Raw genomic sequence first — 12,504 nt, 5'->3', positions numbered from 1 at the left:
CAGGGACAGGCATACGCGCTCCCCAGACCGGCACGAGACAGCACAAACACAGCCCTCGCTGTGATCTCGTTAGAGTAATCCTCCCCTAACGAGCACATGCCTCTTTGGCAAATACTGATTTCACCTATCACCAAATCTGAATTTATTTACATCAGTGACTCTGAGCCAGGACTGGCAGCTCTGACACAAATTGTCTGAATAATGCAACGCATCCTCTCCTCGCTGGTTGCTATGGGCACTGGGCTGTTTGAGCCTCTGTCTATAAACATTAACCACGGAGGGGATGTGGAAACTTCGCTAAAAATAAAATACTATACCCAAGTCTTCAAGAGGAAGGTCGCTGAGACAGAAATAAAATAAAATAATCCTTGTGCAATGGCTCTGAAGCGGTGAGGCACAGACACGGTGTCCGTGAGCGCAGGAAAAAAAGAAACCGAGGCTGGTCTGAAAAGAAACCGACACTTTTAATTCCCGTTGAGCGATGCCGGAAGGGTGAATTACAACCATGCACAAGCAAGAGGGAATCGGACCGTTTTGAGAGAAGCGAGGACCCTCTCCGGGGGGGACGGCGCGATGTGGGGACGAGGCACCGTGTCACGACGGGACCGGGACCAGTCCCACAGCCCCTGTCCCCAGCGCCCCGTGGGAGCCTGCAGCCCCCTTCCCCGCGCCACCGTCCTCTCCCGGGAGCTTTACGCTGCTTTTTTGCTTTTTTTTTTTTTTTTTTTGGTCATTTACAGCTTATTTCTCATACTGTTCTGGGAATCTGTAAACATTGAGTGTGGGGCTGGAGCCTCAGCCCTGGGACCTTCCCGTTCAGGGCCGGATCCAGCAGCGGGCTCGGGGCGAGCCCAGGCTGTATTTGGTCCCATCTCACGGGGGCGGAGGGGCAGAGCCCCTTCCCTCCCTCCCTCCCGCCCCTGCAAGGCAGTGAAGAACAGCTGGAAGGCACTGGGTGGTGGGGAAGGGGGGCAGGACCCTGGGGCAAAGCAGGGGATGGACGGGGTTTATCCCTGGGGTGCAGAGGGCTGGGGCACCGGGATGGCCAGGGACAGGTCCGCTCCTTCTGCGGATACCCGATGGGAACTGACTCTTCCCTTTGGTCTTCTCTGCTACCAGCTTGGTTTCTCCACGCTGGCACTTCCCCACGGGACAGCTGCCATCCCTCTGCCGTCCCCAGGCAGTGGTTTAGGTAGTGTGTTCACATCTCCGTGCTCTGCAGTCCCCTTCGCAAGCAGCACTTGTGGACGGGGAGGTTTCACTGCTCCGGAAAAGAGGGGTTTGGTGTTGGCTTTGCAGCAGTTGCCCCTCTTCCTCACCTGGCAGTGTTTGAGAGCCCCAGGGGCACCAAGCCGTGCCTCTTCGGCAGCGTCTGCTTGCAAAGGTGCTGCGGGGGCTACGGAGGATCAGCCCCTCCTAGGTGTCAGCCTGCAGAGCGAGCGACCAGATGAAGCGAGCTGCCCGAAAAGCACCGAGTGGCTGCCCGCTGGCATCGCCGTCCTGAGCAGCCTGCTTCCAGTGCCTTCTGCACAGAGGATCAGCTGCAGCCGGCGCTCCTGCGTGCTCAGAGCTCGCTCACAAAAGGCCCCCGGTGCCTCCATCGCTCTTCTGCTCGCCCTCGGGTCTGGAGCTGGAGCTGGGTTGCTTTGTACCCTGCAGATCTTCGATAACTGGTGCGGGAGGAGAGGTCGGGAGGCCCTGGGGACCTTGGAACAGGACTCTCCAGCTCCCACGGGCTGAGCAAGGAGGTGCTCGTACTGTTCCTCTGATTGCTTCCAATACTGCAGGGTGGTCAGTTGGCTCATTAGGGGTTGCTGGGCTAATTAGTAGGATACATCTCGGTAGGAAAAGTGGGCAAATCGGACAGCGTGGAGAGCGCAAAGGCACGCTGCGCCGAGGTATCCAAGACACTGCTTAAAAAAGGCAGAGAGACAAGAGGCTGTTAAGGACATCGCTGGTGCTGCAGCAGCCTTGCTGGGGCAGAGGCTAAGCGGCTAAGCTCTCAAACCGCCAGCAGGCAGAGGTAAGGGAGGATTCCAGCGTGATATTCAACCCCAGGGAAAGGAGCCTGGCCAGTAACGTGTGCATGCGGCAGGCCCACGATTTTGCAGAAGCCTTTGGCTCAACAAACGAGCCAGGGCTGGGTTTCTGCAGTGAGCTGGTGTGACCACACCTGCAGAAATGCGCCCAGCCGTGGCACAGAGCAAGGATGCCCAATTTCCCTGCAGTGCTGCAGGGCACACACGTCCCCGTGCAACACCCTGGCCACTCGCTGGAGCACCTGCCATGGCCTGTAGCTGCTTTTTTTCCGCCTGGTTTAGATCAAGCCTGGAGCCTCAAAACTCCCCAGCAGTTTTCCCTTGCGCTGACTCCCAAGTATGTGATCAAAACAGTTTGGGGGCTGCTGGTCGGGTGCCAGGAGGCGGACACAAAGGCTGCCGCGTGAAGCCCTCCCACACGGGTTTGTGCGGAGGTTTGAGGCTCAACGCTTCTGAGAAGCGCAGGAAGGGCTCTGGGGAGTAGGGGAGGCAGGGCTGGGCAGGTGGGCAGCGCTCCTGTCCCCATCCAGAGCGCCCGGAGGTGGGGGCACCCGGCAGAGCAGCCCCTCCGGAGCCCCACTCACTGAACAGAACACGTGTGATCGGCAAACGTACCCGGCGTTACTTGTTCTTTGCTCCCTTCTGTTTCCGCCGGTAGATTTCTTCTGTGAAAGGCCTGTGGTTGGGGGACGGGAATGTGGGGAGAGAGGGGGCAGAGACACAAGAGAGGGGCAAGAGAAGGGGGGAAGGTGAAATGAAGAGCGCTGGGAGCTCTGGGGTGACCTCTGCTCCTGCCTCGCCTCTGGGCCCAGAAGCTGTGCCCCCGACCCTCCTCCTCCCCTGAAAAGACAGAAGCCCTTGTACTGCTGAAGCGTAACCAGTACTTCTGGGAATGGTTCTGAGCTGCTTCAGCCAGGGCTGCCTGGCTATTGTGGCGTCAAATAGCAGAGAAGCCCATCCGAGGAACCCCAAAACGCAAATTCTTCCTGTAGGGTCTCTTCAGATGCCACAATGAGTCCTCGTCCTGCCTTCCTTAGTGCTTTTGTGTAGACAGAATCACGCATCCAAACGAGAAAAATCTCGTTTTGATAAAAATAAACAAACGCGCAAATGTTCCTAGAACTCAGCACATAGTTTCAGAAAGGAATCTGCCCATTATCAAAACAACTGGAAAACAATCCTCTGTTTTCCTTCTTCCCCGCCGAATGAATTGGAAAGAAAACATCTCTGCTTCTGCAGTTCCCCGAAACCTTGGGAGCTAAAGCTGGTAGAAATAATTAGAAGCTCTCCACTTTTGCAGAGCTACTCACCCCTCATAGAGCACTGCAATTGTGTAGGAAATTGCCACTACAGCTGTCAGCAAAAGGCCAGCTGGGCTTGCATGCCTGTTTTGAAAGAGAAGGAGAAGATCAGGTGAGTACATGGGCTTATGCAAGACCTGTTTTAGAAAGTGAAATGAGACATTAGGCTCCATGAGAGCACTCGCTCGCTCATTAAACAGAAGTGAACAAAAGGTGGTGGTTTTGGTTTTTTTTTTGTACTTAATGTTAACTGTCTTAGACAGATGTTACTTGGCAAAGCCTCTTCCCCAGCCTACTCCGGCAACTTCTTTTAAGTCTGATCCCCGCACGTCTCCGTTAAGAGAGCTCCTGCTTTGATGCTAAGTCCTGAGATTAGGAGGCTGTTTAATAGCTGAGCAGCTGCTTACGTACGGCCGTGGCGCCGAGCCAGCCCGCTGCAAGGGAGATGCCTGATGTGCCCAGAAATACGGGCCACCCGGGGTGCAGGAGACACCTGGCAGGCAGAGCAGTGCATGGCACCACACACAGCGAAACGGCGGCCCTCGGAGGGTCCTGCGTGGTCCCCAGGGCCCAGCTGAATGACCCTCACTGAGAGGGCCGATGCCACCAGCACACTGCACTGCAGCGGTGCTCGAGGATCACAGATGCAATGGGGGCTGCTCTTCCTTTTAGCAACAGGTCCAAAAAAAATCAGGATTAAAATCACCCCATCACCACGCTAAGGAGAGAGGTGAGCGGAGGCTGCAAACCTGCACTGACCATGTCGGGGTCAGTTCTTCGGTGCTTGGCCTGAAAGCATCGGGGGGCGAGGGGCAGAAGGTAGTGAAGGCAGCCGGGTCCTTGCCACGGCACCGGGATCTCGGCAGTCTCCAAACCAGCTGCCAACACCACAAATTCCCCCACAAGGTCCCAGCCTCATCTCTGCAGCGAGAAACGTGGCTGTGGCCAGTTCCTCACTTAGCATCAGCCCCCCAAAGCATCCTGTCTGCATCCCATGCTTCCAGCCACCGTCTGCAAGTGTTGCCATTAATTAGGACGCTGCTGACTGCCTTTAATTGCTGGTTGCAGCTCTGTGAAGGGGACAAGAGCTGGCTGTCAGCAATAAAATGTACTTAGCTCGTCTCTGATGAGCATAAACATCTTGCTAGCCTCGTGCGAGGGGGCCAGCCCTGTTGGGAAAAAATGCCTTCAGAGCAGAGCCTGAAGCACCTGAACCCTGCAGCTCCTGGAGAGGTGCACACACTTTTCACCCTTTCCACTGTTTTTTTTCACCGTTTCACTGTTTCCATTTTGCTTTAAGTTTTTTCCTCATTAGGATACACGGGGCAACTTCTTCGTCTCCCCACCCCCTGCTATTGCATGCTTAGTCATGTCTCCTCCTTGATTTGTATCAGAGAGAACAAATTTGCATGATTGTTTGTTGACAGCAAGACCTCTAATTGCATCATTTGGCTGCGGTGCCAGCTCTGATTTACACAGCCTGTTGCCATGAGTTAAAACACTTCCCCTACCACCGATACACAGAGCCGTCTCGAAACAACCGATGCTCCATTTGTCTTGTGGGAGAAATGAGGCTGCTCGGCGCGGGCAATGAGAAGCATTTGTGTGTTTCTGCTCTCTTACGAGCCCGACCTACTTATTGGGCTCGTTTTATAGCAGGGTCAGTGATGAGTCAGCCAGGTAGGTTTTGTGTTTTTTTTTTTGTGGTCCTGGTAGCAGCTGAGGGCTTTTTTTGATAGGAAATCTGTCTGCCCCCCAACCCTTGCTGCAGCTCCCCATTGCTGTGGGGTTTTTGCAAGAGCGATGTGCGTGGGCTCGTGTCTTTCCCCACCAGCACCGCTGGTCCTGGACGTGCTGCTTTGCTTCTGCCTCACGTTTGCTGCTCGCAGCCCTTTCCTCCCCTTTTTGTGCTGAGCAGCAGAGGAGCCTTGTCCCCGTGCATCCCCCTTGGGCACAGCCAGGAGCCCCGACAGCCCCGAGCCCCTCCACTCGCCGCATGCACGAAGGGGTCGAAGCGCCGCCCGCAGCGCGTTTGGCGCACGTGTTTATTTTGACTGTGGAGCTGCCATTAGTCAAGCCCGGGATATTTGCAATATCCTGGAAGGGAGAAAATAGCGGCTCTGGCCCCAAAGCATGTTCTTAACGTCGGAGTCCTAATCGCAGGCTGTCTGGGGCGCTGCCAAGCTCGCTTACATTATGCGGTATGTGCCCTTACAGCTGAAAATGAATCAATCCCCCGGGCCCCAGTGCCACGATATGGAGCATGATACATCACCGAGGGGGGTGAAGTACGTTTTACATTTCAGGCCATGTCCAAAGCCCGTCAGCAGATGCATTCCTCCTGTACCAACAGCTCAGCTGCAGCATCCCTCCCGCCGCCGGGACGTTAGCTCTGGCCCCTCCGCGGGCAGACACCCAACATCTTAAAGCCCTGCGACTCCAGCGAGACCTCAGAAAAGCCCCAGGAACCCCCAGAAAAACACAGAAACCCAAGCCGAGATCAGGGGGAAGGCAAACAGCCACAAACACAGCGGGAAGGGTTGCGCTGAGCTTCCCCAGGGCCAGGCGGGTGGTGTCCTGGTGCCACTTTGCACAGCTCCAGCAATTTGTCAACAGCAATTATTTGTCACGCCTTGCTGCCCTTTATGGGAGCAGCCTTTTAACAAGAAAAAGAGGCAATCGCACTGTTGTCTTGAGCCGCTTCAAGCTGCTTTTGCCTGGGACTGTGTTGGAAGACCAAGCAAAGCGCACCCGGTGCGAGGCTGCTCTGTCGCGGGGGCGAAGAAGGGATTTCTGCAGCACAAACAGCTCGAGGGGGCTCGGCACAGGTTCCAGGAAATTGTTTGATGCTGATTGTAAAAAAAAAAAAATAAAAATCTTATAAACTCCTTCTGGTCAAATTCCTCCTTCGGGTTATGTCACACTGGGTGGCTGCTCTTTGGCTGTGGTGTGGCGTGGGGGGGGGTCCTTCTGCCCCGCTGTCCCCACGCTGTCACCCCCATGCCCAGCCCTGCTGCCAGCCCCTGCGGTGGCCACGGGCAGCGAGGGCGTGCTGCCGGCTCTCGGGCTCCGTTTCCCAAGGTTTGGACCCAATCCAGCTGCCGTGGGTCTGCAAGGAAGGCGAACGGCCTTGTGCAGCAATGCCTGACGGCTGCGGGGCGGGGGGGGGAGGATTTCAAAGTGCAGAAGGAACATGAGCAAGGCTCAGCGGAGCCATCAGCTTGGCTTATTACCAGGGGCCAGAAAGTGCTGCGCTGCTGCAGACGTGGCTGAAAAGGAGACCATAAAGTGACAAAGGATTTTATTTTTCCGCAGAAAGAGAAGAGAGGTGGGTCCACTCGGAAGTGCCCATGCAAAATACGTAGAGATAACGACCTGTAATGCTCTACGGGCTCCCAAGGTAAGGCAGCCAGTGTTTTTTTCTCCTGGGCAAATAAATAAAATGTGATATTAAATGAAAACCACATAAAACTTAATACACAGAATAGAGTATATTGCTCATTTACTGCTAAATTACAGCCTATTCGTTTCCTCCTAAGCAGGCTATTAAGCTGTGTTGTATCACATGAGGAGTGTTTCGGAAGTGTTATCGCCATGCAGTGGGGGAAAGGGTGTGTTGGCTTGTTTTGTTTTTTTCAGAGGTAATTACAGGGTCACACTGATCCCTGGTATCAGTGCCCTGCCCCTGCTGAGTGACACCCGGCATGAATTCGGCCCTGACTGTTGATTTTTCCATGTGCAGAGCCTGCCAAGGACCCCGTTCGGCGGCAGAGCATTTGCTGATGTTTCCTCTCCCCAGCGCTTGGCCGTTATTTATTTTTCTACCATTAATGCCGCAAGTCTTTTATGACAGCAGAAGATCTCGCAAGCACAAAAATAGTCGGGAAGCGAGAAGCCAGGGCACGTTGCGCTTTCCCTGCCATTTTACACCCCGGCCATTTTACTGCTGACTTGCCATCACCAACAGTTTCCTTGGCCCTTGGTCCAAGCCAGCACCTTACGCCCTCCCCGGCAGTGCCTGCCCCGTAGCGCACAGACCCCACATTTACCCCATAGCGCCGCTGGCGGGGGGCACGTACTCACATGAGGGACCAGCCCAGGTAGATGGCCGTGCTGCCCCAGTACATGGGATTATCCAGGACGCTGAAGGGGAAGCTGGTGACTTTTGCCTCCATCAGGATGCCGAAGTAATCACCTGCAGGGCGAGCAGAGGGTTTCTCGTTAGGATCCACTAAGGCAGGAGTTTTGGGGGCTCGGGGGGCTCGGCACGCAATGCCCTCCATGGGGCATCCCTGCTGGGGAGGCAGAGCAAAGGAAAATGAAGGCAAATGAAGGGTTTTGCTGCTGACTTTCAGGCTCAGAAAGCTGCAGTAAATAGGCTGTTTACTCCGTGTCTATCGGCTTTTCCGGGAATGGCTCTTTGCCCACGAGGAAGGTTTGTGCAGTGCAGCGAGGCTACGGCAGCTACATTCCTCCCCAGGACACGGCTCTCGCGGTCCCACCTGGCTGATTCTGCTTTCCCATTTGAAAATTGCCCCTCTAAAGTCACTTGACAAGGAAGCAAGTGCATAGGTTCAAAGCCATTTAATGGGGAAATAAGCCCAGAGCACTGTAATGGTGTTTCGAGATGCTACAATCAAGGCCGCTACCACCAAATGCCCTCTTTCAGTGCCACCCTTATCTCGTGGCTCAGACAATTTCTCAGAATTTCAGAAAATAGCACCTCTGCCTACAAAACACTCAATTATCGGCATGATGATGATGATGATATGAGGTGATTGTCATCTGTAATGAGGAAAGCTTTCAGAACTGTCAGCATTCAACCTCCCTATCTAGCGCGGAGTCATCTTTCGGTGTTCCTGAAGGGTGCCTGGATAAATTGACAAGTGAGGAGATGTGCAGCTCGTGAACGGCATTTCAGGGGGGCAAAGGAGCTGGGACGCAGAGCCCTGCCTCCTGTTGGTCTTAAAATGAGAAGACCACAAAGCCCAGCGAGGGTTTTGCTCCGCGTCCACAGCACAACCCAGCAGTGCAGGTCCATCAGCCCAGGACCCGGCGTTGTGCTCCCAGCGTTGCCACCAGCCCGTTCCCTGACCTTGGGCACGTCTCCTCCCAGTTCCATTGTGCGCCGACCATAATATCGGTATTTCTCATAGCGCAGTGGGGGCGAGGATTAATGTATGGTGAGAAAGCGCTTGGAAATCCAGATAAAGCACATTATGGGAGTGCAAAGTATTCAAGGTTATTATTATTACCTGGATCGCCGAGTAATTTCTTTGACCTCACGTGGTGCAAAAACATTTCTTCCCAAGGATAAACAGCGCCTGCCCAATTATACAGTGCTTTTGGGCTTTAACTACAGGCCACTAAGTGAGATAATTGCCTGGTATTTATACTATATGTTCTCACAGTTACTTGGCAATGCATCTCTGAGATTGTTCTGGCAGAAAGCACCCCCCAAGCGCAGCCGTTGCTGTGCTTTCTTGTGTGTCAAAATGCTTCATTATCCCTGCCCGCCCTCGCCTCGGGGCTGAACACCTCGGGCCCCAAATGACGCTGGCACCGGGGAGGTTTGCACAAAGGGAACGCAACCGGCGGAGAGGATCTGCAAGGCTTTCATGGCCAGGCAGGTGCTAAGGGAAGGGACTGGGCATCAGCCTCAGCCTGGGCATCTCCTGCGCCTCCATCAAGCCCTCAAAACAGGAATCAGCCCCTTGTCAGGCCAAGGGACTTTGGGATCTAATTTGGGTGTATTTTTTGGCTGGAGGTTGGTATAAGCACCTCGCCCCAAAGGGCAGATGCTGCTCTGGGGGGGTTGCTTTGGATCGCGGCAGCAGAAAGCCATGCGATGCACCCCGTTAAGCTTCCCATGGCCTCCTGAGCACAACCCAGCCCGAAGTGCCTCCACTGCCCCTCTACAGAGCCACCGGGTCCACCATAACCCACTAAAAGAGTTTGGTCGAGTTTGGTTCGCTTGAGATGTTGGTCAGCACCGCAAGGAACCGCGCGTGGGCGCGGACGGATGGGCTCAGACAGGCAGAGCTGCCTCTTGGGTGCCCCCAGCCTCCGGGAAGTCAAGCTCTCGTTCTTGCCTTTGTCAGAAAATCGGGCAAACGGCCCTGAACTGAATTCCAGCAAGCGCACGGTGCTTTCCGAATCGGCACGCTGGCGCCGGCAGGGTGGGAGCGGGGTCCTGCAGGGGAGAAGGCAGACAGGGCTGTCAAGGCAAGGGGCCGCATCCAGCCACTGCAAACAGAGGCTGGGACTGGCACTGGGGGCAATGGGGTGGCACAGAAAGGCTTGTGGCAGAAGGGTGGCTCCTGTGAACCATTTAGCCTGCATTTAAGAGACAAAGTGCCGTGCTCGGGAGCTTAAACTTGTTAAAGAGGGGTCTCCTGGGCAGCCTTGATGCAGTCTCAGTGTCCTGCCCGGTGCAGCCCTCATTGCTTTAGGAAAACTGGAAAGGAAAGGGTCAAATGCTGTCCCAGTAAGTTTGTTAAGTGCTCGGGCATTTCAGGCTCTCTAAACTTCTCTTGAGCTCACCCGGCTGTGAGAAGCAGCTGGATGATGCAATGACACTCCTTGCCAAAGAAGCATGGCCCTCTGCCACCCGCAGCCAGAAGTGCCCGCACTGCCTGGGGACCCTGCTCCCACCGCAGCCCCAGGACAGCAGCTGGGCATGCAAGGGGACGGCGCTCACCCCATGTGAGACCCCTGAGCCCTGCAGACCCCTCGTATCCTCTGCTGCCAGCAGGAACCACACTGAACATCGTTCTCAGCTAAGAGGTTGGGGGCTCGCTGGAGCCGAACGCCAGCTTTTGTTCCCAGGACGGATGCTCCTGGCACCTCCCGCCCCGCAAGCGCTGCGGTGGCTCGGCTCTGCCCTGCCGGCCCCGTCACGTTCCAGCTGGCAACGCTGGCCCTGCTCCCTGCTGCGTCACGCCGGGCTCGGCACGAGCCATTGTGCGGGCCGGAGCAGCAGTGCCCGATGCGGGCCACCACCGCCCGCCTCCTCCCTTCCCCGGGGGGCACCGCCAGCCGTGCCAAAACAGAGGGGGCCGAGCGCTCCCTGCTTACGCCGAGCCTGACTCACTCGTTTGCTTTTCCCCAGCGGTTCAAGCCCAGTGGGTCCTCCTGGTCGGCTGAATCAGGCTTTACGTAAAAAGCCCCGGAGCTGGCCGGGCTTCAGGAGCGCTCAACCAGCTCCAGCCGGTAGGTGCTCCTGTGCTCGGCCTCCCCGGACACGTCTCCACGCACAGCATCGCCCCCGGGGGCTGCGGGCGAGCTGGGAGGGAGCCGCAGCCTGGTGGCTGGGTCCAGGGGTGCAACACGGGGCCAGGAGCACCCCCGGTGAGAGCCCACGATCAGGAGTGCTGGGCTCTATTTCTGGCGGCGGGATCTTGGCCAACCCAACGCGTTTCTTCGCGACTCCACTCGAAACCAGGAAGGCTTATTACCTCCCTCTCCTCTTCCTGGAGACGCTGCAGGAGCTAATTGAATTTGGTTTGTAAAGCACTTGCAAAAGCACAGCCTAAATGCGGTGTCAAAGCCGGGGCTGTGATTATTCCAGCCAGCGGGAGCTGCCCCTTTCCTTCGATATTTATTGTTCCCGTCTCTATTTTATTTTTATGAATTCCACACATACTGGCATATTTCTAAAGTCAACAATGCTAATAGAATTACTCTCTAAATGTGAAAGCAGGCACAGTGGAAAACGCCTTTTGCCAGAAAGCGGCAGATAAAAGGATCTGTCAACGGATGTCAGGTTTATTGCAGAGGGGAAGAGCAAATGAGATCTTGCCTGAACGCGTGTCAGGCGGCTGGGGGCTCAGCGCAGGGCGCCTGGATGGCTCATACCTCTCCTTCCTCCTCTTCCTCCTCCTCCTCCTCCTCCTCCTCCCCACCATGCGGCGGCTGTGCAGGTGCTGGCCTGCTCACGAGCTCTGCCCTTGGGCTGCCCTTTCTGTAGGACATTTGACCTCCGAGATAATTAGCTGATTTCTAAAATTTCAGGCTCGACACCGGAGGCGATTTGGCTGGCTGTGTAACATCGCTGCACGATCAGCTCCGTGCAAGGTAACGGCGTGGCTACATCACGCTTTGGTATCACACAGCCGAGAACAAACCTAACAAATCTCCCCAGAGACAAGGAAGAAGAAATTCATACGGGGCTCTGCCCGACCGAGAGACCCCTGGGAGGACTCAATGAGCTTTCAGGTTCGGCCGTCGAATTTTTCGTGCTTACCTAGGAAAGTCCCGGTGAATCCCAGTGCTAAGAAGCTGGAGATGACAAACAAGGTCCCTACAGCCAAGACGACCAAGCCTGAGTAATAGGCCCAGTGGCTGTCCAAGCCCTCCAGCTTCGGCTGGCTCTTCATGGCTTCTGTGAAGCTGTCAGAGAGACAACAAGGGCTGTTAATAGCGGCGACTCACTGTTAACGTCCCCCCCCTCTGGGAGATGCAGAGCTTTGGGAGAGGATGCTGCCGAGGGAGACACTTCTCAGGGGCCCTTTGACATTTCTCAGGGTCCCCTTTTCCGATGGGAGAAGCGAGCAGCCAAAGGCTGGTGAGCAGCCAGGGCTCGACCTGGGGCACTTATTTTAACTCGCAACCCTTGGTGGAAATGTCCTGGAAATGTCAACCCCACCGAACCGCAATATGATGCAAACAATATATATATATATATAAAATGCACAAAGATGCCCTCGCAAACGCTGGAGGCTGCGATGCCTCAGCACGGGAGCTGGAGGCCTGGGGAACAATCCGCCGGGTTATCTCGTGCTCCCACCCCCGTTCCTCTCCACCAAAATATTTTGCAGCTTTCGTGCGCTCGCCACGTGCCCAGGAGTGATTCACGGCTGAGGCCTGACAGTCAGGGGGAGGACTGGAGCAGCGAAGGGAAAATACTGGATCCACGCATCGTCAAGCGCGAGCCGCGCTTCTCGGCTCCAGGCTCAGGCAGGCATTTCGGGTCTGACCTTCCAAATGCTTGTTTGTGAGCGTAATATCTGTGACCCCCCCCGTCCTGGGCCACCCGAACTTTGCCCAGGAGCAGGGCTTGGCAGGCCTGGCGCCTCGCATAGCTCCAGTGAGAGCGGATGGCTCCAAACAAGATAACGCCGTGATTCAGAACTGCCCGTTAATAACAGCGAGATGAGATAACA

The 12,504-nt window shown here is 55.6% G+C and overlaps 1 protein-coding gene across 10 annotated transcripts in view; it reads right to left on the bottom strand.

Annotated features, from left to right (window-relative positions):
* Positions 1-445: 445 nt before the first annotated feature.
* The window catches only part of PEMT (phosphatidylethanolamine N-methyltransferase), a 39,997-nt gene continuing 27,938 nt past the window's right edge, over positions 446-12,504 (bottom strand). For 5 of the 10 annotated variants that reach the window (XM_083799598.1, XM_083799600.1, XM_083799596.1 and 2 more), the window contains 5 exons: positions 11,586-11,731; positions 7,424-7,535; positions 3,350-3,424; positions 2,655-2,715; positions 446-1,913 (listed from right to left, as the gene is read on the bottom strand). In XM_083799598.1, coding sequence (XP_083655724.1) covers positions 2,661-2,715; positions 3,350-3,424; positions 7,424-7,535; positions 11,586-11,731 — 388 coding nt within the window. In that variant the 3' untranslated portion in view covers positions 446-1,913; positions 2,655-2,660. Of the gene's footprint in view, positions 1,914-2,654; positions 2,716-3,349; positions 3,425-6,626; positions 6,766-7,423; positions 7,536-11,585; positions 11,732-12,504 lie in introns of those variants that run through there. The other 5 variants (XM_083799605.1, XM_083799597.1, XM_083799599.1 and 2 more) reach the window with 2 other exon arrangements.

This window comes from Anser anser, assembly GCF_964211835.1.
Source record: "Anser anser genome assembly, chromosome: 15".
Lineage (NCBI taxonomy): Eukaryota > Metazoa > Chordata > Aves > Anseriformes > Anatidae > Anser > Anser anser.
This window is presented reverse-complemented; position numbering and strand designations above follow the sequence as displayed.